Source organism: Phalacrocorax aristotelis, chromosome 4 (genome assembly GCF_949628215.1).
Source record: "Phalacrocorax aristotelis chromosome 4, bGulAri2.1, whole genome shotgun sequence".
NCBI classification, from domain to species: Eukaryota; Metazoa; Chordata; class Aves; order Suliformes; family Phalacrocoracidae; genus Phalacrocorax; species Phalacrocorax aristotelis.
Genome location: NC_134279.1, coordinates 47,453,673 through 47,481,206, shown reverse-complemented (window position 1 = coordinate 47,481,206; position 27,534 = coordinate 47,453,673). Strand labels below are relative to the sequence as shown.

The 27,534-nt window shown below is 39.6% G+C and overlaps 1 protein-coding gene and 1 long non-coding RNA gene across 4 annotated transcripts in view; both read left to right on the top strand.

Moving 5' to 3' along the window:
- The first annotated feature begins 5,133 nt into the window (after nucleotides 1–5,133).
- The window catches only part of LOC142056444 (uncharacterized), a 40,908-nt gene continuing 18,507 nt past the window's right edge, over nucleotides 5,134–27,534 (top strand). Inside the window, exons 1-2 of one of the 3 annotated variants that reach the window (XR_012660340.1) lie at nucleotides 5,134–5,367; nucleotides 5,935–5,986. This is a non-coding gene — a long non-coding RNA (uncharacterized LOC142056444). Of the gene's footprint in view, nucleotides 5,368–5,834; nucleotides 5,987–7,784; nucleotides 8,016–27,534 lie in introns of those variants that run through there. The other 2 variants (XR_012660338.1, XR_012660339.1) reach the window with 2 other exon arrangements.
- On the top strand, nucleotides 26,703–27,420 carry LOC142056442 (claudin-22-like). The gene has a single exon (XM_075091182.1). The coding sequence runs from the start codon at nucleotides 26,767–26,769 to the stop codon at nucleotides 27,418–27,420; it is 654 nt and encodes a 217-aa protein (XP_074947283.1). The 5' UTR covers nucleotides 26,703–26,766.

Below are 27,534 nucleotides of genomic sequence, written 5' to 3'. Positions count from 1 at the left end.
TACACTAGAGTTTATGTAGGCTATTTGTTTTATTCTGTATGGCAGCCTACATAAAAGAGATGTATGTGGAGCAAACAGATTAAACCTGTTTTTCTGTATGTCACAGCTATGTCACAGCTCCCTGCAATAAGCCTGTCTCCTTGCTGTGTCTTCTATGACTTTACTACCTCATAATGCCTCTAGTTTAAAGAGGTCCAGTCTTTGCATAATCTCCAATATCTTGAAGTATTCAGAATATCAAATAATGGGTACAGGAACCAAAGCATTTTGTCAAGGATCTGTCCTTTTGTAGTTACACGCCAAAACCATAAGGTAGACATGTCTTCTCTGTTTTATAAAATAAGTATTATCAGATTCCTACATGAATAAAACACATACAATCAGTGATACAACCGTGGAATAAAGCTTATGAACTGCTGATATAAAATGAGCCCATGCAGGGCATGACTCAATCCAGTTCACAGTGGAGAGAGATATATATATATATACACACACACATACACACACCCCTTTGAAAATATCCAGCTATCATTTGCATGCTGTTGGACTAATTGCAAGAGAGTCTATGGATTGAACAGTGAAAGGGTGAAAACTACTCTCAAAGCCCTCAATAAGACTGAAGCCCCAGTAGTATGAACACACACGCCATTTGAGAGCAGAGGGCTTCAGACCCGCTGGGATAGTGATCAGTCCCTGATGCTGTTCATGGATACTAAGTTATACGAAGTTCAATGTCGGTGATTTCAGTACAATTCTCAGTAGATTTCTTAGTAATTTCTCCATGCAGGCAATGAAAGGCAAAACTTTTTATTTCTAGCACTCAGGAACAAAAAGTACTGATAATAAAATGCCTCTTTAATTGTCTAGTAGTTTGGCTAATTAAGGTGACAGGCCATGAAGATTCAGAATATCTATGCTTTTAAAAGGTAGATTATACACCCAATAAACACTGCTAGATATTTGACTCTTTAGTATTCAGAAAGACTTGATTCCCAAGCTGCAAACCCTATTAATCATCCGGATGTTAAGTATTGATTCTAGCAGGTACATAGTGAAAAGGCCTTTGACTTAAGTCGTTCAAATAACGTACACGCTATATGAATAAACCATACACAAACAAAACCTCCCTGACTACAGATAAGGAAGGATCCCTCCTTCTTTATGTGAAAAAGTGTCAAAGAATACACATTCATGTCCCTTTAGCCATGAGTATGTAAAGTTTGGGGCTCTGAATATTTGCCTTGTATGTGTAGGAAACAAGGCAGTAGCAAAATTATTTTGTATCAAATCAGTTCAATTGTCAGCAGTCAAAACGCTTTGTTTCCTTCAAAAGTATATTTTGATTGAGACAATGCTGTAAGAAGATGGGGATTTTTTATCTGACTTGATTGAACTAAAAATTGTCTAATTTGCTATGAGGGAGACAAAAGTAAGTATACTTTTTAGTGGCTTGTAATTTTCTGATATCTCCTAAAGTAACAAAGTGCAACCTGTGTTGTGCTTAAGAAAGTTTCCTGGGGTTATGAATATAGCTGTAACAAGTGACTAGTGTTATCAACAGAGATTTTAAGTGAAGGCTTTACTGTGATAGACTTGGCTGACTTGGATAACAAACTCTTTTAGTATTTCAGCCCATAAATCCTGAAGAGAAAGATGCTATTCTCTTAGGTCACTGACAAACTAAAAGAGAATCTTTGTTTGCAGAGGTCCACAGAGTTAACACAGTACTAGTTAATGATTTCACCATGGTAATTACTTTCTGGGGTCTGTCAAACAGGCAATTTTAATGTATTCACCATGGGCTGCATTAATTTTGTGCAATATTACTATTATACCTGGTTTCATGCTTTTTTGTCTATCAATCTGTCCATAACAAGTTTTGAATCTATGGACCAATTTCATAGAAGTCATGGAATCATTAAGGTTGGAAAAGACCTCTAAGATTGTCAAATCCAACTGTCATATACTAATATCACACTGAATATTACAAATATAATTTCTGCCAAGTTTGAGAAGAAAATTGTTTTTAAATATCAAAACCAGTTGGAATCATGCAAGTTTTGTGAATATTGACAGGTGGATAGAGAGAAACTCACATGAGGGTTCCCCTGGTGAAAAGGTTTTGGAAGGAGCTCAGCTGTTACCATTTCCTTAAGGTATGCTAGATGACCAGTTAGGTATATGTCTAATTCAAAAATTGCACATCACATGCTACCTCTTGTCAAGCTCGCAGGTGGGGGACGAGGTGGACTAAGGAGTACATGTAAAGGACAGTTGTGTATGCTTACAGGTACACTTACCCACTGAGAACTTGATTTAGTCCTGCCCTGCACTAAATTAGCAGCAGTTCATCAGCCTTATACCATGGTTGCATCATCGCTTCATATGAGCTTTATTCAAGCAGGCATCTACTAATACCTCTTTCATAAAGTAGAGAGAAGGCAGATCTAACCCTATAGTTTTGGGGTGTAACTAGAAAGGGACAGATCTTGACAAACTGCTTTAGTTCCTGTGCCTATTATTTTGGTATTCTGAATACCACAAGACATTAGAGATTATGCAAAGACTGGACTTTTTTAAACATGAGTTTGTTGAGTACGCTTGCCAGTGTTTGTAAAGGACTCTGGCACCCAGTTGGAGTGCTGACATTGGTTTCAATTAGTGTGTGATGAGTCCCTTTGTCGTTGAAAGCATCATGTTTAATGGTATAAATAGACAGAGCAACTGGCTAATAAAATGTAAAGTGAAATAAAATTGGTTTTAATATGTTTGTAGGAGCTGGGTCATGACTTTTTTCAGCACAACAGTTGGAGTCACAGCTTGGAGAAACTTGAGAACATCTGTTATTTCTGTTGAAAAATTCAAGTACATTGAGTAACTCACACCTTTGAAATTCCTTTGTGGGGGTGGAAGACAACTCCTCTCCAACACAAAGCTGATTTACTCCGGATTTGGAGAACATTTGACTGGTTCATCCTTTAGGTCTCTCATAATTCAGACACAAGTCTTCTTTGGAGGGAAGCTTTGAAAAGCTTTTTTCTTGTGTGACTAATCAGTGAGGTTAGTTGATTCCAGAAGGAAAAGTTAAAATGTCTTACAAATTTGCAATACATAGTAGTTAATTTTGCATATAAGCTTATTTAGCTTGTAAAATATAGGAAGTTGCTGTCTTTGAAAAAGCCAGAAGAAATCTAGGTACAATTGAACTGTGATCCAAGACTAAATTTCTTTTGTACATTTTAAATGCAACTATCTTACTATATTTTTTGCAATAGATTTTTGGAAATCTGTTTTCTTCTATAACAAGTCCTAGGGGTAAGGAAAAAATCAGCAGGCACTGAAAACATTTCTTATCATCAACATACCTATCATGCACACATACGTGTTATACCGCTGGGCGTATACATCACAACAGATAATTGAAAAATGTTCTCTTTTTTATGCTTGAAATTCTTTGTTGGTACTGAGTCTTTTTTTTTTACCTATAAATATGTATCCTTTGTGCCAGCACACACCAAGAACTTCATGTTTTACAAACACACTCACATCCTCCATTGACCCCTTAACTAGCATCGGCGAAGAGGCTTATTTTCTGGGCTCATGAAAAGGGCCTGAGTGACAGCCATTTGAGAATGAAGATTCCTGGACAGGCTGATGTGCCTGAAATACCAAGGAAAGCATATTACTTTTCATAGAAGACACACTAGTCTTCGTAGCAGTAATGTGGAAAGAGATGTGGTAGTAGTGGTAAGCGCATGGAGCATAGAAGAAATATCTGGGTGTGAGAGGAGGTGAGGGTAGGAAATAGAAATAAGGCTGTGGTCTGGAAGCAAATAATGAGTACAAGTGGGAAGGGGGGGGTTGCTCTATGAAAGAAACAGTTCTGTGCCTTATTCCCATTTTCATCTCTAGACTAGGTGTCTGTTCAGGCAACACCTCCTGTGACATACCGGTTTTCCTGCAAGTAGTGTATAATGTAACAGTTTTGGCAGATGGGAAGCTGCAGTCCTCCTTGGGAAAGTTAATCCGTTGAATAGAATGTGGTAGTTGAACAATAACTCCCCAGAAACCCTACAACAATTCACACAGGAAAAGTTTAGTTATAGATTAACCCCAAATAAGGGGGTTTGATTGGTTAGGCAAACCTAACATCAGTTCAGTTTAACTCAGAATAACATGTTTTGTTCTATTTCTCCTAACAGAATAGAAACATTTCAGGAAAATTGTGATTTGGACACTTCATTTTCCGGGGGGGGGGGAAATTGTAGAGTTTTCCTGACTTCTTCTAAATCAAACAAAAGTGTGTGTAATTTAGATTAGGTTTGGTACGAATGAGAAAAAGACAAATAACTCAGGTTTTCTTCATTTTTAACATTTTTTTCTCCTTTTCTAGCTCCTGTTTCTTTAGTGTAGCTCAGTGAATTTTGCTAGTGGTTTTAATTTCTTCTGCATGTGCAACATCAGTACTTATCCTGGATTTCCCTCTCATGCAACAATCCATGTTTCTCTCTCACATCTTCCTCATGCTTTTTCCTTACTCTCTTCCTGTATCTCCCCGTGATGTCTTGTGTCCCTCATTTCTGTACATCTTTTCTTCTCTGCATTCATCTTTCTCTTTCCTCTTCACCAAATTTGCCAAAAGCACTATCTCACATGCTTTTCTAAAGTTATTTTAAACTCCAATTCCTGTCTGCCATTAACTTCTCATTCTCTCCTTCAGAGTCACATACTGAGTTATGTTTTCTCTCACATTATTAGGTTGCTCCACACAGCAGAGCCATTATTTTATTTTTCTAGGTCAAGACTTCTATGGGTCTTTCTTCTGTTATTTTTCTTCCAGCTTCAACTTTGCCCCTAGGAGGAAGAATAAGATAGTAAATTTTGCCCCTTGGCATTCCTCTCTAAATGAGGAAGGTTATTTCTGTTCTTGATGGTGTTTAGTCATTAACAAAGAGAGTTTGCTTTGCAAATATTTGTCAATAGTTTAGTTAAACAGTAACAAAAAGTAAACTGTTTGATTGCGAATCCAAAATTCCTTCCCTTGTAGTGGTTCAAGTGGTTTAGGTCATACATAAAAGGGAATTTCAGGTTATAGAGTAAAATATTTAAAAGAGGGCATGAACATGTGTATATGCTGCAAGAACAATTACAAAAAAATATTCCTATTAAAAAGTACATGTAACAACTATAAAATAAAAGTTACAAGTTATCTTATTAATACTTTAAAATATATTAAAACTGACTGAAAGAGTACACACATTAAACTTTAGACAATACAAAGCTTATTTTTCCCCAGAGAAAAAGAAATTATGGCCAGAGTACAGGAGCAGAGATAATTAGAGATTTGTTTCTTCTCTACCTCCCAAGGTAAGGCTTAATCCTACAGTAATCTCTTTATTGAGAGCCAAATGTTAGTCCAGGAGCCTGCTGCACAGATTTTAAAGTAGCATTTAGCCCATATTTTCATCTGGGAAGGCTCTATCCTATGAATTGATAGCATACATTGTTTTAAAGAGATATCTTGATATATTTTTTAGTTTATCCTGCACTATAATGCATTGGTGTGGCTTCATGATACATTCACTAGCTTATATTGTGATACAGAGCGAGACTTCTCATTCATGACTAGTAAAGCTCCAGAGCCCTTCTGTCTTTTAGCACAGAAAAGGTGTTTGTATTGGGCATACAATGAATGGCACTCTCTGTGAATGTGCATAAACTGATTATCGCAGACGTCATATCCAAAGGTTTTGCCTTTGAGCATTTCAGCAGAGTGTTGCCCCATTGTCAAGTATGCTTTAAGGATAAATGCCCAACGAACTTGGGGTTCATTCGGATGGGGTAGATGTTAAGCAAATTGGCCTTCAGTCTTTTTTATTTCCAAACTGCAGTTTGTAGCCTTTTTGTAAAATGGTTGGCTCTTTTAAATTCCAGGTTAGATCCCAGGAAAGATAAAAGTAGCAAAGAGAGGAGAATACCTGCTGAGGTAAGGTTTTTTTGTTATGTTTTGTTTTGTTTTGTTTTTTTAAAAGGGCCTAAAGGTTAGATCCACAAATGGATTTAAGTGGTGTATATTTGTGTGAGGTTAAAATTTACACTCTGCTGCAATTCTGCACTGAAGGATTTGTAATCCACAGGTGCCTGCTTCTCTGATAATTAAGTTCCCGCATAGCGCGTGCCATGTGCATGGATGTCTCAGACTTGGTGCTGGGGAGCTCTGGGCCTCTCATCTATATAGATTCCTTTGAGGTTCACAGATGAGGTACTTCCTTCATATATGGAGACTAATCCAGCTATCATTCTGGACTTAACGAGCACAGACTCCATGCAAAACACAGCTATCTCAGGAATAGGTAGTGGTACATTTTAGGAGAGGAAATGTGGAGAAAGAAGTACTCTATAGGCCTGGAAGAACAGCCATAATAATTAAACAATCTGTGGGTGCCTTGTTCATACTAAACTCTGTAAATTGAATACCAGTCCAGAAAGAGAAGTGACTGGTCTAAAGATGAGTGTCTCTGGAAGGGATGGATATTCAGTGGGTGTAGGTATCCAGATCCCCCTATGTTATGGTGGTCCATTCCTACACCCTGGCCTGAAGGGTCAGGTAAAGAAAGGGTAGAGAAAATGTTTTGCTGCTTGGTGGGTTGACATGCTATGGATATTTTTTTGTGTGTGTTTAAAATGAAGTTGAGATAGAAAAGTTTTATTTGTTTTTGTAGGCTGGTAAAAAGGCAAGAGCAGCCTGTACTCTCCCCTTGTTTATCCAAGGGCTTAATGATTAGAGCATTCATGCAGACAGTACATACACGAAGTCCATTTTGTTCACGGCTTGCAAGAATTCGAAAGGCAATGCCCTAACTGCCAGGCTACAAAGTGTTCTAGTATTCTGCTTACTGAATTCCCTTTAGTGAAGTTTTGCATGGAATAATTAAATATGCTTTGGATCAGGAAGAGTGAGTGTGTCACTCGCTGGTGAGAGCACTCCCCCAAAAAAAGGAAGGTGGGGGGTTCTGGTTCTTATGAATAATTAGTGTAGGATAGTTACCAAAAGAGGAACTGAAATGCATGTGTCCTCCCTTGTGCAGATCTAAGCACCAGGCTGTAGAGGTTACTCTCTTTACATGCAAACGTTAAATATGGGGCCATTCAGTTGAGTACTTCCATGTTGGCTTGAGGAGCGGCTCGCACTGCTGTTCCTGAACCTGTTGAAGTGTGGTGGTGAGTGTACTTTGAGCTCAGTTTTGCTTCATTAAAGGCAAAAAGCTCCATGTTTTGTGAGGGAGGGAAGTGGATTTGATTGTTTGTTTGTTTGCAGAAAGTGCTGGTTTTGTAACTCAGCAGTTTGTACAAGAACATACCCATTCACAGAAAACTTCTCCAGTGTAAATGGCATTCCTAGTCAAAAGCAAGTACACGTGTGTGAGTGTATCCAAGCGACTGGCACACTCATTTGAAATCTGAGGGACAGAGGTCAAAATCAGTTTCAATAGAGTCTCTTTGACCTCCTCTGAACAACCAAAACTGTTTACTCTTCTGGAATGAGCAGACCTATCTCATTTTATTCCTGTAGGTTTTAAAATCATATGGATCCATCTTAAAGCAAAACAAAATATTTTTCTGAAACTGCTGCAACTGTTTGTCATGGCGCAAAGCAGTCTTTTTCCTGCCTTGTACCAAGTAAAAAGCAACCCAAAAGCCCCTGCATGTCTTTTGTACACAACAGGAGTAGAAGTCTGCCCTCTTTTCACCATAGGAATGGAAAGTTGTCGTGGAATTGACCCAGTGCAGAGGTATAACCCTGGATTAGCAGGAACAAGGCTTAATGGGGCCTGAGTACCTACTCAGGCCTCAGGTGTGCCTGCTGTGGGCGTGAGGAGCCTGTCGTTGCAGCAGGGCAGGTGGGCAAGACCTACGAGAGGAGAAAAACTAGCTGTGGTGACAATGCTTGCCAACAAGAAAATCATAAGATCTGTGTGAACTGAAGGAGGAAACAGGGAGCTGGAGGAAACCAGGTAGGAGCAGAAACTTATGTTTGTGGTTTGTGATTTGAATGAGGGAAGGCTGGGATTAAGTAGGAACTCTGAGGAGAACTGTGGTGTTTAGCAAGGAATGCAAGAGCTGAGAAGGCTGTGTTCCTCTTTGACAAGTGGTGCAGCAAGGCCTTGCTGAGCACCCTGAAGGAAGCTTCTTTTTTTCCCCTGGTGGTCCTGCTGAAATCCTGACTGGGGCTGAAGCTTGTACAGTCCAGCAGGATTTGTATGGCAGCACTGGTGTGGAAAGTTGTTGTTTGCACATAGAGATTAGATTCAACAAAGGGAAATGTTGAGTGGTTCCTTGGAAAGAGGCTGATACCTTTGATGGCTTGCCCCAGAAATTAACCTTTTCCCTCCCTGAAAAAAGGTGTAGCAAGGTCTATGTATGCTATGTCAGGGCAGTGGGTGCTACATAGCTTTGGTATTTGTATTTGAGATAGTGCTTCTTCCAGTTGTTTCCTGGCGTTCGCTAACAATGTCCTGTCTGACCCCTTGATGTGAATGTCTGGTGACACCCAGGTGTATTGCATGAGAGCTTATGGATTTCTTTCTAATACCCGAGATGGAGGCTTTTGAAACTGTGCTTTCCAGAAGAGGCAGCATAGCTGATAGACTGGTCATTGCCACTGGGAGTTTTTGACTGTAGGACTTATTTGCTCTATAGGCCTACCTGAACCTGGAATTTGTGGCTTAATAAGGGCTGGTGGTATATCCCCCTATATACCTCATCAGCCAATGCAAGCAAGGAAGCCTTTTTTTTCTCCCCTGCATAGTTCTAACTAGCTTTAACCCTCAAGGAGGGACATGGATGATGCAAGACTATCTCCCTTAAGATAATTAATTTTATCTATAATGGCACTGTGAGGAAATCTGTAGGTTACCAGAGGCCTTTTTGTAGCCATAGAGTTTACTGCTGGTGTCACAGGACATGTCTTGCATTATATTGGTGTGGTGTAAGAGCTGAATCCTGTCACAAAACCCTTGCACAGGACAGTTCTACATTCAGGAAATCTGTCTAAGTAAGCAGAGGGGCTACCACTTTGAACTTGCATGTTATCCAGGGGAGCTTTAGTAGATTGCTCTGTTTCCGTTTAGAAGTTACTTTTCTTAAAGGGGAAACATTTAACTGATTTAGAGAAGATCTATCCCAATCTTGTCTGGAGCAGTTGTCTCTTTTGCAAAAACAAATTGGTATCCCTGTAGCTATGATAGATATTTTGTCTCACCATATAAAGCTTCTCAGCTGCTTTTCCCCTAGTAACTTATAAATGTGAGTTTTCTCTCTTTCTTCACCCTCAATGCTTTTAAGTGGCATGTATTAGAAATTGTGTTTGGTTTCTGTTGCAAGACAGGGCTGAACAACGAAGCAGTGCTATTTATCTTCTAACTGTTCAGAGCTTTCGTCTTCTACCATGGCAGCATATAATACTAAAATGTTGGCTTCTGCTAGTTGATAAAACTGAGGTGTTCTAATGAGAAATCCTACTAAAACTGGTTCATTACATCTATTCCTGTTAAACATTAACTTTCAATTTAAATTACATGCTGGAAATAGTTCTATTAGAAACACTTCTATGATTAAGAAGTTATTAAAAAAGTCACTAAAATCCTCCTTATGCATACTTATGTCATCTTATACTTTCATATGTGTGTCTTAAGGCTCTAATGGCACTAGAAATAATATCTCACAATGCATCTCTCTGTAATTCCCACTGGTATGCTGAAAGGTAGTATTAAGAAGATCATTAAGAGCATAGTCTCTTTATGTTCCCATAAGCTTTCCATTAATTTGCATTTAGCTGACTAAACTACAGCGAAGGTAATATTTACAGCAAGACAATACATGACTAATAGAAATGTGAAGCACACTTACTCCTACTGGTTATTAACACTACTGTCTGGGCACAGCTGTGTTTTCATAGGATTTATTTGCTTGCTCGATATGTGCTAATGACAAGTGCACCCAGAATCTTGCTGGACATGCTCAAATTTGTAAGTGTTTTGTCCTAAAAACTTGATTAGGCACCAAGCTGTGAGGCCCCTCTGTGTTTCCAAATGTCCCTGTAGAGTTGTGGTGGGAGCAGTAGCAAGTAGGCTTTAATCTAGATAAATGTAATACATGGACTGCAGAGCAACAAGTTTGGCTGATCCCGTTGTGTATGTACAGCTCTGTTTTGGGAGCCATGCATGTTCTATGGGTCTAGCAGTGGGTTATAAGATTACAACTCGTGCATGGTCAGGAAGTGATTTGTGTTTGCCAGTGCAATTGAATTAGGCTTTCTGCACGTTCAGGCATGCATTGCTATGTTTGAGTGAAAACTGGAAGTATAGGTTTGGATGGAATTGCAGGGCTCCATAAGCTGGTACTCCAGGCATGAATCTACTCTGCCTATATTGCCAGGCTGCTGCTTTTATTTGCTGGTAGGGAAAGGGACAATGCTCTAATCTTTCCAGATGTGATGAAATGAATATTTTGATAGAATAGAATGTATTTGCTACAGTCTGAAGAGATCTGTTAGCTTCCATCGGATGGAAAGGTAGTAAATTTCATTGATTTAACTTGTTTCTCACTGCCCGCAGCCTTCTGTGCCTTACAGATCTGTTTTTACTGAGACCATTTCTAAAGTTACAAAATTGGAAGCAGTTTTAAACAACTGTTTGTTTAAAAGCTGTCAGAGAGCTGAGCAGAATGAATGTTTTCTTTAACTAGCCGCGGGCTACCCATCTGATCATGGGCTGTGCTCATGGTAAGAATGGGGACCCAACCTAAGAGCACAGGAAGAAAAGTTGAAGCAAGTGTTGTTACTTAGCACAGCATCTAGTTTTATTGTGCACTGGCTGGAGCCTCAGTGAACTTTTGCAATAATATTAAATGTGGCTTTTTCATCAGGCCTGCAGGGAAACTATTACAGAAGGTTTTAATCTTTTTTTGACTGAAAGTCCTTCAGGACAAGGCACTAACATTTTGTATGCTGTCATAGTGTGTCTCGCAGCACTGCTCCATTTGTGCCTAGGATCACTGTGTAGTCGTATAATGAAAGGAAAAACAAACGGTGAATGACTCTCAATCGGTTTTGTGTTGTGCTAACTGCACTAAAGCATTTGTTTAAATGAAAGCTTTTAGCATAAATAGCTATGCATACAGAAACCAATTGAAGTTTTGAGAGGTCTGCCTAAAATTTCTATTTGCTTCTGCAACAGCTGTAAGAATGAAATAAACAGAATAGTCTGACAGGAACCATATGCCCTTTCTTACGTTAGAGCAATAACAATCAACTTGTTGTACATTATTGCACTAGTGTTAAGATGTTTGTAAGCTGTGTAATAAGGATGTTTAGCAGTTAGTCTCTCTGATGCTGAAGAACTCAAGCTGCATTTAATTGAAAACTTAATCTTTGAAAACACTGTCAGCTCAGGTCGTAACATAAGAGAAGTTGTAAGAGAGGTAAGTATAATGTTAATCAATAGTCTGTTGTAACTTTCTCTGAGGTATGTACCCGATTGGTTTGGTTTATGAATACACATAAACTGCCTGGAAATAACTCCCTGAATGTCCCTCATTTAAGTGGAGAGGAAACTTATTTGTGGGGAAAGTGTCTGGAACTGTTGTTCATCACTTTACTACTATTTGATCATGGTCTTGCAGAAATACACTTTTATATTTTGTTTGTTTAAAAATTGTATTTTATTAAAGGGTATCAGTATACATAGCAACAGAAAAAAATGTGTATGTGAATAGCTTTTTATGTGATTTGTTTAAAAGAACAAGCCTTATTTAAAAAGAGGTAAATCCGGCAACTCAGTGCTAGCTTATGATAGTAAATGATTCTAGCCTTCTTGAAAGTGAATATCTAGAGACAATGGCAGCATAAGCATAAAATTCCTATTCTACAGATAAAATAAGCCTGAAAATGCTACCAAAACCCTTTACAACACACACCTTTTTAGTATTGAGCTCCTAACATGATTTTGATGACTGCCAGATCCAACTTAAGAATTTAAGTAGTGGCAAGTATAGCAAATTCTAATTTCCATTGCCATACACGTAAGCCCACGCCTCAGGTTGAAGACTTGTTACACAGTCTGAGAAGTTTTACATTTGAATACTCATGGGATGTCTGTAAAAGAACACAGTTCTACTACAGCTTTCCAAAACTGAGAAAGAGAAATAGAATAGAGGCATAAGGGGACATGGTTTAGTTCTGCTTCACTTGCGTTTAGTTCTTCAAGCTTACATTTCCCATTTCTTCTGGCTTTCCAGTTATGTTTGGCATCATAGTGTAAGGAAGGCATATATAAGTCTCAGAGCTTGCTCCAAAGTAATCTTTTAGAGACATGGATTTTTTTTTTAATTGATTTTTTTTCCCACAATCCTGTTAGGATAATAAAATGAAGGCAGCTATTCTTTACCTGAAGGCATATCAACCTAGTGGCATTGGCCTTCAGATTAGGAATATAAAGCAGCAGGAGACTGATTAAAGCAAGATCTTGTTTCCTTGTGAATGTTACCACTGCCACATCCTGCTAAGTTCTGGCTTGTGTTGATATTGACCTTGGGTGCCTCAGTGGTACCTGGGTCAGGAAGAAAGATGGCTATTATTAGTATCATTACTACTATTATTATTATTGTAATCAATACCTACAGAGGAGCATCTGGGACAAATTGTGATGTATTCTGAAGGGACAATCAGGACTATCTGGAATAAATAGGTATTGGGAGGGTGGTATGGATACAAGAATAGCAAGACATAGAAATATTACTTTCTGGGATGATGCTTCTGCTGTAATAACAGATCCTGAAGTTGAGGGGTTTTTTCTATTCTGCACACCACCACCACCACCACCCCCAATGTCTTGTTTAGAGAGAGTGGTGCTAGATGACAGGGTTTCAGCTGAAGTTGACAAAAGGTGTCATTCAGTTCAGAATTGCTTATTTTGGCACAAAATAAAATAAAAATAGCTAATGCAATTTAAAGAAGTATTTTTGGATTAAAAGATTGGGGCTAGGTAGCCCTGACTGTGATTATAGGGCTTGAGATTTATAGCTCACTTGTTAATCACTCTCTAGGATGCTAATGGGATCCCAGAGCTATGTATTACTGGAATTTATGGGCAAATGGCAATGTAGTAACATGCTGAGTTGTTGGAAATTTTCATATTTGCTGTGTTCTGATGGAAGACACTTTTGTGGAAATGCATTTCCTGATTTGGTTTGACTTCCTTGCTGCTAGCAGATTCTTTGTAAGGTTATGTAAAATAATTTTGTAGTTCCTGCTAGAAAATGCAGAATGGTAAGTTATGTGGGAATGTAAAAAAATTAGTATTTTTAATCTTCTGTATGTGAGACTAAATATAGGCAGTTTGAAGGGGAAATGAGATGTCCATGAAGATGTGTCCACCAGAAATTGTAGAAGTCCAATCCTGCTGTGCTGCATGTTCTTTATGACACTTGGGACCCCTAAGGCAGAATATCTTTCTGTGAAGTAAAGGTAAATCCTCTTTTTGGGATAAATCCTATTCTTGGGTTTTGTGTGCAACAGAGTTTTGATTACTTAATAGACATTGGGGTATCTAACTGACCTGACAGTATTTGTTCAGGAAGGAGAGGGGAAAATATAAGGAAAAAACCACACACATCTTACTTTTCCTTTTTATGTTTTCCTCACATGGAATTCTGAAAAAATCTGGTGTCAGTAGGTCATCAAAAAGCTAGACCATTGCATGCCTGTTAATAAAAACATTGGAGCTGCTGTGTAATTTTCATCTATTCACTCTCGCAGGATGAGGAGTTACAGTAGGGTCACTCTTTAGAACCAAGACTCCATGCTGGTTTATACCCTAGGTAACTTAATTTGGTAGGGTTAAACAGTGAATTATATGCTTCTTAAATTACAGATACTTGCTATCTTTGTGATGGTTTGTTTTTTATTCATTACTGGATTGTACTTGTGGCATGTTCTTACTCTTTCGTGATTTATAATGGATCTCTTTATTGAATTATTGAGCAAAACTTTTAAATAAAACATCAAAGAATTCTCCCCTACTATAAATTCTCCTATAGTCGTGAGATGTATCAACCCTTAGGACCACTTTCCTCATCAGAATACTGACACTGCTAGACTTATTTTGGTGCACAGCACATTTAGGAATGTTCATCCAATATAGCCTTTTTTCTTTTGGAAGTGAAATGATTTGCCTTATAAATATGCAAAATGAGATTGCTTCTTCTACAAATATCTTACACAGTATCTGTTTTGTTCTTTCTAGCCACCTTAGATGTGCAATAGGTTGGTTTTTGTTTTTGTTTTTGTTTTTGTTTTCTCCAATTCACATTTTATAGGTGAAGAAAAACAAATTAGTTACTTTTAAGAAGCAATTTAATTACATTTTCTGTAAGTCCATTACCAGAGTTGAGAAAAAGACCAGAGCCTGACTTCCAGCCCTTGGCCATCTCCCTTGTTCTGCATGTTATATACTGCTTTGCTTGGGCTAGAGAGCCGCTGAATCGAGGCTATATTATGAAATTGTGAATTGTGATTATTTGTCAGCAATCAAGTTTGTGTGGAGGTCAAAACTTGAGCACAGGTCTTCTCATGGCCACTCATGTAAGCTCCACTTGTTAGTGCTTTTTTTTTTTTGGATTTGTCTGCTTATTTCAACACATTAAAACTGACTTTATGGCTCTGATTAGTGTTGTTCAATAACTTTATGCTACCTTTGAGGTTCTTGTCACTTCCATAGAACCAGAAAGTCTGTTTCTTGCCTGGAGGGGATTAGTGTTTAGTTTGCACATAACAAAACAAAAAGAAAGCATAAAGCACTGTTCAGTTATTCCAGAACCCCAAGAAATAGTTTGTAGTGTAAGTATTATGCTTTAAGGATAGATGAGATGAGGCTACTGGGAACAGCATTCAATTTCTGAAAGTAAGGCATAGGCTTCGATTCACAGAAAATGAAATTTGGAACAGCTTGGCATTTTTTTTTTAATAAATACCAAAAGGAATACACATGTTTATATTTAAATGTGTAATTTCTGTGGGCACTTTTAAATATATATTTCTGTCATCTGGCTATTTTTCTAGAGGCTAGAATAGGCTTCCTGGGATATCTGAACTACAAACCCCTTCTGTTATGTCTTGTTGTCTAATGTATTTTACTCCCTCAAAAGGGAATAAGCTGTACAAGCAGAAAAACTTATTTAGGTGCTGTTTTAAAAAGGGGGGGAAGGGACCGACTTTCACCACAGACTAACACTGTTTCACTGGCAAGAGTTTTTCTGTAGGCTTGGCCTGAGATGAAAAGTTTTCTTGAAGCTGAACATGATTTCAGTAAGTGCTTGGGCAAAACGATGATAAAACAGTGTAGGTCTAGTGAACGCAAAGACACCACCTCTAGACTTAGGAAGCTCCTGACCTGCATTTAGGTAGAAGCTGGAAAAGGTGTTGAGGAAGTAGCCCTATCTGCTTGCCCTGTACTTCTGCTCTTCCCTAGCTTCTACTACTGGTCCCTGACAGAAATAGGATACTGGCTAAGCAGTGCCTTGGTGTGTGGCTGTAATCTGTGCTCTTTCTTGGACTTGGCATGATCTGCATGTGTCTGGGCAACAGAAGACTTTTCTTAATACTTGGGGCTGTCAGTATGTTTTCAGCTGAAACTCTCTGACATCTCATAAATAACTGATTCCCCACCCCCTCCATTTAAAACCAAAGTCAAGTGAGGTAGTCAGAGACAGTTGGAGATGTATTTGGATACAAACAGCCTTCTGAATCCTGCAACAACCCACCTCCTTGACTGCTTCTCATACCAAATTCTAACAATGGGGTTTATTTGCTTTATAATATAAATTATTTTATTTTTTGCCTTCAGGGCCCTAGCTATGTCTTTACAAATTAGGTTTTATCTACACCAGATGCTTATGGCAGTGCCGAGCCTCAAGTTTTCTATATTAATTATCAAATACTTAATATACATAGCATTTCAAAGATCTTTTATGCTTTAGTTTGCAGCATTTCCGTGAGGCATTCCCTCAAAGACAGCTGCTTGTTCCAGTTTGCCCAGCTAGCTCTAAATCTTTCTTGCCTTTACTGCTGGAGCATTAGGCGTCTCTCAGCTTCCTATCAGCTACTGCTGTTGGAAACTCCCAAATTATGCATCTGTAGCTCCTGTTTCATTTGCAGAAGTCATTAATTGCTACCCTGAATTCCTATTCCAACCGGCACTGGGGGTTGTGGCAGTCCCAGGCAGTGTTGCAGTACTTGACACTGTAGATCCTTCTATTGCAACTTGAGAATCTTCCTTCTGTCACGCTCCAAGATCTTCATGTCTGTTACTGGTTGTTTAGGTCACTTACCGGGCTCCAGCAGTGTATTTTCACTCCTGCTGTTAGAATGATATGGAAAGCTAAATCACACAAAAGACAAAGGAACCAAGATTTTTGTTATTGTTTCACTATGAGAGCTCCCAAACTTTTTTCTGGCCGCCTTCTCCTGTTCTTGCACAGATAATGTGGCTGGCTCCGTAGTCAACAGTGGATCAGAAGATCTTGTTGCATTGGGAGTTCTGGGCTGTGATGCAGCACTATTGCTGTATGCTGGTAAAAGCTGTTCCCTCCTCTTGCTGGTTTTGTTGTGGTTGGTCTCCTCAGCCCCATGAGGGTTGCTGGCTTTACAGCTTGGGCTACCCCAGATCAACTGGAGAGAGAACTGTGTTTTCTTGTACAGGTCTGATAAACCAGTTCATTTGCTATGTTTTGTGAAACATGATCTGATGGCAAGAATGGTAAATGTTCTGTGTGGTAGCTGTGAGATGATTTAAGCACACTGATGTTTTCTGTACCCTAGAAAATAATCCAAGAGATGTGACTGTTCTGTAATTAAGAGGGAGAAAATGCCAAAGCTACATACTGACTCACCGTTTCTTCTGATACGCACTATGCCTCGTGGGCACAGTTTTAGGAACTGAGCTCCAGATCTTTAACAAGATGTTCCCAAGCTACATCCTTTCCCTTCGTTTTCCTCAAGCCCCCCTGCTTCCAGCCTTTCACAATTTGGACGTCATTTGACTCTGAAAAAGGCCTTGTGGCATTTGTGGAGACGTAATAAGAGTTCAGCAGGGAGCTCTGTGATGAAGCGTTTCTGAAAGCAAACCACTTGCAGAGGTGAGAGACAAAGGCTTTTCTTTCAGGGCTATGTGGAGGGATACCTGCATGTTCTCTGTCATATCTAGCAGGGAATAAAGGAAGGGAAGTGCTCCTTGGCCCCCATCTTCTTTCATACATGTGCTAGGAGCTTGGAAAGGTCCTTGTCCTCTCAACATCATCAGAAGACAGAATATCTCTGTGTGTGTGCGCGTGCTGCAAGGAACACGAACATCATACTGTTATCCTGAAAAGTGGGTTTGTTCGCTTGGTGTGCAAAATGCCAAACTACACACAGAGCGGAAGTATCTTATTTAATTAATTTTGCACAAAGATTGGTGCTATGTGGTAACTCACAAAGCTAGCACACCCATGCTGAAAAGCTACAAGGCATTTATACAATTAAATGTGCCAGTCACAGCTAATATTCACATGCCTCAGCTAATAATTGGTTAATTTTTTTCTCACTTCGATGTAAATGTACAGTTCACTTTTAATTTACCACACATGCTCAGAGAGTAAGGGACTTGGGGGGGAGGGGTGGAGTTCCTGGCCTATGGGCCTGATTTTTCGTATTATAATAAGGATAGTTCACCTAGTGGGCACTTTGTTTTTGTTCTTATCAACATCCCAATTAGTTTTTGTCTATACACTTTATCACCCCATTCTCAGCATCTTCTGAGGTGGGATGTTTGCTTTGATCAGTCTCTTGGCTCTCCTCAAGGATATAGTCGTAAAACAAGTGCCTCCCTATCTCTCAGTTCCTGTCTCTGGCCGTCAAATTTTGTTTTGCCAAGCTCACATAGTTCGTCGTTATGGCTTAGTGGAAAATTCCAAAAATTCCATTTTCTTCAGGATTTTGAATTCTGGCATTGATATCATAGCAAATCATAAACTGAATGTGACTTAATGATGGTGTCAACAGCAACAACAAAAAGATATTTGTTTTTAGGGATTGCAACAAGAGGAATGTTGTTTGTAAGAGAGCAGACAATGCCCATCTCTGTGACATTAACCGCTAGGTGCTATGGCTTAAGAAAGGAGGACAAAAGAGGAGAACAAAAACATGGCCGTAGGAAATATGATCTGTATTCCAGTGCTTTGTTAGAACAGGTTGCTTCGGAATGCTGTATTTTTTGTCAGCAGAGACTTTAAAAGAAAAGCTAAGTAACTGTTTATCAGTCTAGGTTTGCTTTATTTTGTCTTGTAAGAAAAACATAAAATTAAAAGTAATTTTTGTCTTCTTTCAATTTACATGGAAACTACAGGTACATTTATTCTACCTATGTGGGAAAACTCCCCAGGTTAAAAATATTTGTGCACCTTACTGTCAGTGGTGTTCCTGTGGGTTGTGGTTAGATAGGACAGGTAGAGAAGTTCACTTGCACTCCTTGAGGGGTATAAATGCCCCATTTTTCCATCTACCACAATAGCAGCAAATTCTGTGATCATTGTCCTGCAGAGAAGTGATAATTAGGTAAAGAGGAAGCATGATAATATGATGTAGCATAAAGGGTTTTCACATGAATACAGATGCATTACTCCCAACCACTGAACCTATACTTCATGAAAATCATCATGCACTTGGTGCCAGGAGCACTTTCCAAATCTCATGCCATCTGTGCATCTGGCAGAATATTACAGGAAACTCATTTGTACACCCACTTGGGAGTGTATCCTTCCTATTTAAAAAAATACCCATTTCTAGATCATATCTTACAGTGGAAGACACTAGATTTCAAGCAGACGACTGTTGAGAGAATTCATTTTTTCCTATTTAATTTATTGGGCTAGAGTTATTTTCCCAAAATGACAAAATGCAGATACCAAGATACCAATATGCCAACAAAATGGTGCTGTTCACAATATTTCCAGCTTATTCCAGGAAAGATTTTAATGAAATTTTTTTTTTTGTCCTAAAGTGTATGGTGAAAAAGAACATAACTATGACAATCATGATGGTAATTGTGTGAAAAAAGAGAGATTTATTTTCCCACACTAATTCTCTTACAGAATGATACCATGCACGCTGTACTGAAACCTGACAGAGGGAAGGTAGAATCACTACAAGAGAGATCGTCACTCTTTCATCTGTTTAGAGATAATTGTGTATATATAATAAGCTAGGGTATTCTAGCATGGACAAGATCTCTGCATGTGGATATTAAAGTAGTATATACCAAAAAGAATAGTTTTGAGATAGTGAATTAGGAAGAATAGTGAACATCACGTAAGAACTAGGCACTAGTAGATAAAATGATCCAGCAACAAGTTTATAATTGCAGGGGTAAAATGATGTTCTATGTATGTTTGGAAAGTGTGTGATACTTTGCGGAAGATGCTTCGTACCTTTCCAAAATGCAGTCATCATCAATTAGTTAAAACAGAAATAACTATCACATAACTATTGCAGAGGTATGATATTAGAAGTCTTCAGCAGTTATTTCCCTCTGGGTTGGTATTGAACATGGGCAGGCATTATCTCAAGCTACTGATGCAGAATTGATCAGAACTCCTGCAGTCTCACTCATCTCAGCTATATCGTATTTTGCAATACATCATGCATTAGATGTGTTAGTGGATTCTGTGCATCATCCTTTTCACCTCTGCAGGCAGTATTTGACATCTGAGGATGCTGCTGGGTGGCTGCAATCAGTGGGAGGGTGAGAGGAAAGTGAAAGGAGGGAACTGCTGTTCCTCCTTCCCTCCCTGCACCCATCCCTTCCTCTGGAGTAGCCATAGACATCTCTGCTTGACTCCCTTTTCACTGCCCCCCTGAAGAAACATGAATAGATAGAGGCTTTTTAGCTTTTTTGATGTAAAGTACAGAAGGGGTGTGGATGAATATGACAGAAGACAACAGAAAGGTGTATAGTTAAGTTTTAACTAATACTGACAAATGTTAATGGTTTAATTTGTTAATGACAGGATATCGTGAATTCTTTAATCTAAGCTTGCTTAGATTTCTGTTGGAGGGGGGATATGTAATTCATGGTTAAATCATATGAGGGAAGAAAAGCGCTGCTCTTTTTTTTTTTTTTTTTTTTTTGTAGACAAAAAGATCTGTAACGTTAGAACAGTTCCTTGCTAGGAAAGACCTTCCCTTTCTACATCTCCTATCTCCCTGCACCTTTAAAGGTAAAACACTAAAACAGTTTAGCCCACTAGAATATGAAGAACAGTCATGTTTCAAATGACTACCATAAACCTGTTCAGCTGCTTTTCTCCCTTTCCCCCAAATCTCAATTACAGCAGATACCCAAAATGCCACAGGTGCCCCTCACTTCCTGCACTTGTAAAAAATTCTCACAGCTCATTTCACATTCTGGCTAGTTTAATGTTAAAAGGTATGTGCAGTCTTCTAATTTATGGTTAACAAGTCCATGTTATCTTTGTAATCCCCATTGTCATACAATAACAATTCCCCATGTGGGTTCAACTGGGTACTACAAATAATTTCTTATAAGTTTACTGGTAATAAGACACACATCTTAAGAAATGACAGAAAGCTTATTATAATAATTGTTTGCAGGTGTTAAATGAAAAGCATTATAGAAATATATGTGTAACACTCTATTAAACCAGAATCTCATAATAAGGGATGGATAATGATAAAGAAGCCTACACATTTCACAGCTCAGAGATTAATTTCTTAGACTTCCATCATTCAGGGAAATCATATTCCAATCACTGTTCAAGTGACATGAGTTTTCATACTTACAGTAATCTCCTGTATTGACAGTACATCAAAAATAGTACCCTGAAGAATAAGGCCAATTTTCTAACCCAGTCAACCCTCACTTAAAAGTCTGGATTGGGATGGTGATGGAAAAGTTTCTGCAAAGGTGGAAGTACTGAGCCTTAAAGCATTCTTTATTCTTCCAGTATAATGATGGCAAATCTGCCCTCTCCCATTTCAATCTTTTGAATAAGTCCCTAAAGCAGAAATAGGCAGTTTCACCTTGCTGTGCTTAACTCTTTCAGTGCCCTTCCCTTCTAGACCTTGTCTAACTGTCATTAATCCTACGTGACATCTTTTTTCAAGCTTTTGATTAATCTTACAGAAGTGAAACTGTTAGCAAGGTCTTTCACTCCCAGAAGTGCATTTCTTTTGCATACATAGTAGGCTCTTGTTAAAGTTGCTTAATGAATTACATCCAGTGTTTGAAGAGGGAAGGTATGCAGGGTTGGTCAGTCCTCGTAATACTGAAAAGCTGGGAATATGCCCATTTGAGGAGAGAGGTCCTATTCAGAGGGCCAGTGACGGCTGTGCCTTTTTCCCCATGTGAGAAGGTTCTGCAGCCCCTTCCTGGCTCTTTTGAAGGTGCTGAGGTGGCATGTGCATGCTGAGTCCTCACTTTCCACTGCTGCCCTCACCCCAGCTTTGCCTTGCTCTCTGCATGTGGGCCCTGGTGCACCAGCAGTGTAAAATCATCAGCAGTGGCTGCACTGCTGGGGTCTATTGTCTGCCTGCATCAGGGAAGGTGGATCAGAAGAGGTGCTATGGCCTTCATGGTGATTTGCTTTGTCTCTGCTGGACTGTCCCCTTCTGCTGTAACTTCTGCACCAAACACTCAGTTAGGCTTTTTGTGGCTTCTTTGCTCTAGCAGTGTCCTAGCATTCACTGAGGGGCACTATCTTCAGATATAATACAGAAACAAATAGTGTAGTCTCATAAATCATCACCTCTAAATATTGAGTTAGATGATTTATGAAAGTGTAATGACATCTTGAGCTAACTGTGTGTGTCTAAGTTAATGTCTTTTCCCCTTCCAAAATGGAAATTGTCATTATCTTCATCACCAGCGTACCCTTCTCCATACTGCCTCTCTTCCCTGCTTTCGCAATGGCCTCTAAGTGCCCATAATCAAGGGTTGCTGCTGTGGATCGCGCTAGGGTTCAAGCAGGTGTGTAACAACCAGTGCCACTCATACACTGGAGTAGGGAGTATTTGTGGATGTTATGTCAGTTTGATTCACTGGACTCTTCACATCTACCCTTCCAGCTCTGTGTGAGGCTGCATCTAATTTGGTACTGTAATTTCAGTGGAGGGAAACAAGGAGGAAATAATACAGAAGACGAACCATAATAACTTCAGTATTAAATAAATAACATTCAGATCAGTCCACTTCATTAGCAAGTCAGAACATACCTGCTATCACTCTGTTGCGAAGTTTATGACTCTCAGTAGTTGGAGACACACAGATAACTATTCAGGGAGAAGTCAACCTCTTTCTACTGTGATGCTCTCTGAAGCACCCTGAAACTTTAGCATCTACCAATGCAAATAATTATTTTTGTCAAAGTTCACTTAAATGCAGACTAGAGTAAGTCAATATGGAAAATGGTATGGATTGTGTCCTTTGCTTGATGTTTCTGTTGGCTTCACTGAAGGGCATGTTGGATATGCAAAACCAAAAGATGCTCCACCATTACAAAGAAATGGGTTCTTAGTTAAGTAAGAAAATACTAACTCCCACAACTTCCAGTTCAAGCAATAAGGTGGAAAGCAAAAGACTGCCAAGCTGAATAAATTAACTCACTTGTAGTAAAATGCTGAAGGCAGTACCTTGCCAACTTCTGACACCAGCTATGTTTTACTGGCTGTAACTAAGATTCAGTTACAGAAAATCTATACACTTTCTCTTATTTCCATCTTTTGCATATATTTCTATAAGATGGGAATCTAAATATAAGATACCTGTGAATGATTCATGGCAATACTAGATATTTAAATGAGCAATGAAAAATATTTAGGGAACTCTGTGACTATCTTCAGATTAGCAGAAATTATGATAGTGTCTGGGGAACGTTACTGGAGACAGTTGTACCTCAGTGATGAGCACACTTCTGGACTGCTGGAGGAGAATAAACAAGCCCCCAACATGAACATCCTCATGCCTTATGAAGGAACTGAAAGTATAGGAAAGAGTCAGTCCTTTATATTACACTGACTGCTTTTGTGGGATTAAATTGCCTAATCAGCTCCCAAAGCGCTGCACCTGATACTTCTTTCCACTTATGTTGAACAAAATATATTTGGATAATTGTGTGGGCTGCAGAGCTGTGTGAAGACAACAATTCCCTAATACTCTTTGCAGGAGGTAAAGTATTAGTGTATCTATCTCTTGCCATGGGGGTTCCCAGAAGAGTTAGTGCGTGCCAAATCTTTTAAAGAAAATATGTATTTCTTGCAATAAGATTCAGAATCCTTGTGTTCAGCCTGAAATGGTTTTATGGGGAGTAAAAATTTAATGCACTTACCTGCATAAAATGTAATGCATGCTGACCACCCCAATTCTCCTTTAGTCTAGTCAAAATCATTTCACAAAACGATGTTTGGAGTTAGTTCAAATTAAGCATGTGATCTCCAACGCTTGAAACAGTATTACTGAAATGGTAGGAACCTGTTCATGACCTGCACTATATTCTTCATGGGCATTGCCTGTAATGGGAGGTGTGAAAGCTCCATGTCTCACAGAACTGGCTGCTGAAAAAGTCAAATGGCAACAGCAGCAAGCGTAAGATGTACCAATCTGTACCAAGCAAGTGCCTGGCTTTGGGGGGGCAGATGCTCTGGAGAGTCTCTGCTGGCTCCTTCATGAGGCAAGCACTGGGAAGTGACCAGAACTCCCCCTTCTCTGCAGCTCAATTCCTTGTATGCTGAGATTGTTTTAGCTGTTTAAGCCTCTGTAGGATGGTATTGCTGAAAGTCACATACATGAGGCTGGGGGGAGGGGCGGAGGGGCTCTAAACCCAGTCAAAAACCCCTCTAAATTAATCTTCACCTTCCTTACCTGAAAGCACGCTGGTCAGTGATGGCTGTACCTATTCTTCCTTTTCTTCCTCAGAAGCCTGTGTTAGACAAGCATGGTCCTTGCTGCAGAGGCTGGCAAGGCGAGCAGGGAAGGAGAAGGGGCAGAGTTGTCCTGGAGCCGCTCACTTGTGCGCAGGTCCCCAGCACTGGCTGGGGAGGTCCCCAGCAGGCAGCTTCCCTGCCCCACTGCCTTGGGGGGCAGTGGCCATCTCCACTGAAACCCCTTGAGATGATCTGTTGTTTCAGGCTGTGCAGGTGTCACTAGAAATATTTTGTTGTCATAATACAACAGTGTGCCCTGGGTTTATGTTTCAAATTACCCTCAGCAGTAGGGCAGAAACCAATGGGAGTCGCATTCTAGCCCTTAGGCTTTGCAGTAACTCTGATTTGTCTCTTTCTGTGTATACACAAGTCTACCAAAATAAAGTCATTCTGGGAATATGACATTTTTAGATGTGAGAGAAAAAAATAATAGTGGGGAGGAAGAGTGCGAAAGAAGGACAAGGGAGAGAGAACTAAGGCAGTTAGTGACCCGAGAATTTACATATCTCATTTCAGCTGGAAGATCTTTTTTTTGTCTATGGATTTGCTGAGATTTTCATAAGATCAGTAAGTTCCAAGTAAAGGCATTTTAGATCTTGTTCTATCTTGGTGAGAAAGCAAGTTTTACTCCCCCCCCCCAAAGAACAAGGATTCTTTTATAATCTTGCACAGGAAAGCATAAGGAAGCTTTGCTTGCTCTAAGTTAGTGCCTGGTTAATAGTAAGTTGCAGAACTTAATTGGCAGATCTTACTGATGCAGCAGTTTGAATGCTTCTGATTGCTAAAATTTAATGGCTGGCAAACTGCTTCAGGTGTGGTCAACACTAGCAAAATGAATGGGCTTCACATGCTTGATGCTTGTGCTCTCATGTTGTGTTGACTGTTGGAATTAAGAGCAGAGAAGAAAATGTTAAATATTCACAGACAAGAGAAGCACAACAGGCTTCCAGTAACCATGATTTTAAAGTCAAATAAGCATGTAGCCCCTGAATATGTACAAGCACTCTGGAAGTGTAGTTGTTTATCTGAAAAATTATTCAAATGGCTTTATGGAGTTTCTTATTGAATGTTGTGATGATTTCCAGAACTAGTGTTCTTGCTCTGGGGAGAGAAATAACACTGCCAAATCTCAAAACGCAATCTGGATTTTGAATGAATGCAGGGTTGGTCTTTTTTTATTCTAGTGGATGGCCAAAGTTAGAACCTTGCTTGCATCAGTTTGTTCCCAGTGTTGTCAGTAATACCCTTGGTGATCCCTTCTTTTGTACATGGCAATTTTTGACCAGGTATAAGCTGTTGTACTGGGTTGGTCAGTACACAAGGAAAAGGGAAATAGATCATCTTTCCTTGTGTTGGCTCTTCACAACTTGTGACAGGGCAAACACAAGGCGTAGAAATTAAGCCTCAATATGGAAAGGAGGAAGAAGAGATCATCTCACTGTGAAATTTCTTAATGATACCCTTCAGGATTTTGGAAACCTTCAAAAACAGTGTTACGTTTTTCTATCACCTGATAACCTCTTTTGGGTAACTGAGAAAATATGCAGATGAGTAGGTTGTCATATCTAGGAAATGAAGTCAAGAAAAACTGGAAAACATCTCTGGGTTGTACACGTGCGCATGTGTTCACACTGCTCGGCTCCCTCCCATACAGTCTGTGCTGTTACATCTCTGGAGGGGAATAGCAGACAAATCTTCTCCTTGCTGACCCTGTAGACAAGGACAAGTATAGCTGACATGAGAGCAGGAAAAAACCTAGGGTTTCCTAATGGGGTAATGGCATAATGGTATCTTGCTTTGATCAAAAAGGTACTAGGCATTCCTGCCCCTGGGAGCATTGAGACCTAATGTTGTTAGACACTAAGCATATACACTCTGTGCCATCTGGGACATGGGCTCTAGGAAAGGGGACACTCTGAGCTGGTGTAAGCTGCTACCATGGTGTTGCTGAAGTCCTAGGGCAGGTAAAGTTTACGCTGGCTGATGATGTGCCTGGGTTCATTATGGTGGAGGGATGTCTAGGATTTCATTTTCTACGGTACTTTCACGATACCCGTCTCCTTTTCCCCTTAAGAGTCAGTTAAAACAAAGCCCATTTTAAAAGAAATGAATGTAGAAAATGTGAACCATAAGGATCTTTTACAAAGCGTCTTTTACAGTGCTTGGGACATAAAACAGGGCAGTGGAAGATAAGCCGTTATGTATGTTGAGGAAGCCTAAGAATAAAGATTATAGGCAAACAGTCTACCTTTCTTTACAAGGCCCTGATTTACATCCCTGAAATCTCAAATTTAGCCATTACAATGAAGTCCTGTTGCACACAGAGCTGACTTTTTATCACCACTTAAAATCTAATTAATCCGTATCGAAGCACAAAGATTTCTGTTGTGTTTTAGGGTGAGGGGTCATAGAGCCCTCTTTGTTCATCCTCAGGCTTGTAATCATCAGGCATTGGGATATAATTTTACCAAGCAAATTGGAAGGTAACAGATCAAATCCTTATCGGAAAGCCTAACTCATGGTTTAGTGAAGTCCTTCATCCTTTATGTGAAACTTTATATTCATGAAGAACAAAACAGTGTTTCAGAGCCCACAAAGGGTTAATAGCAAGGGCTTATATTTGGGGCAGCAGAGAACTAAAATCATCATAGCTTCCACCATCACTCAAGGTAGCAGTTGTTACAGAACGGCTGGGGAGACCTTCCTCCTCAAGCTTTGAGGACTCAGCTCCTATAATGGCCTTGGTCTATCGACCAATGATGCAATTAAGTGGCATACTGTGCTCTCTGTTGGGATGGGTCCTGTCCTGCCTCACTACCTATTTACCCCAGTGGAAAAATCTTAACTTGGAGCTGAATGAACTGGAGATCTGGACCATGGGACTCTGGCAAGCTTGTGTTGTCCAGGAAGAAGGGGGAATGCAGTGCAAGGACTTCGATTCTTTCTTAGCTTTGCCTCCAGAGCTCAGGATTTCTAGGATTTTGATGGTTTTTTCCAATGGATCGGGGCTTTTGGGCCTCTTGCTCTCAGGATTTGGGTTGGACTGTTTGAAAATTGGTGAAAGACAACAGGAACAAAAGAAACGGCTGTTGCTGTTTGGAGGAATGCTCTTCTGGATATCGGGGATTGCAGCTGTTGTCCCTGTTTCTTGGGTTGCCCATTCCACAGTCCAGGAATTTTGGGATGAGAATATACCAGATATTGTCCCCAGGTGGGATTTTGGGGAAGCGTTATTTGTTGGCTGGCTTGCTGGGTTTTGTCTTATACTAGGAGGATCCCTACTTAATTTCACAATCTGTTCAACTGAAGTCCATCCATCTTCAATCCATTATGCAGTAGCAGAACAGCAAGATCAGTGTCAACACTTGGAAACTGAAACTAGGCCTTAAAATGGAAGGTTTTAAGTAGCACGGAAAGACTGCCCTTTCTTTCAAACCCTGGTGCAAGCCAGAAGTTTGTTCCAGTAGTAGTTCAAAGGATTCTTTGTTACCTAGCCGAGTTCC

Bases quoted from the DNA above. Each gene is read 5' to 3' on its own strand.
- LOC142056442 (XM_075091182.1), top strand. From the start codon at position 26,767: ATGGCCTTGGTCTATCGACCAATGATGCAATTAAGTGGCATACTGTGC.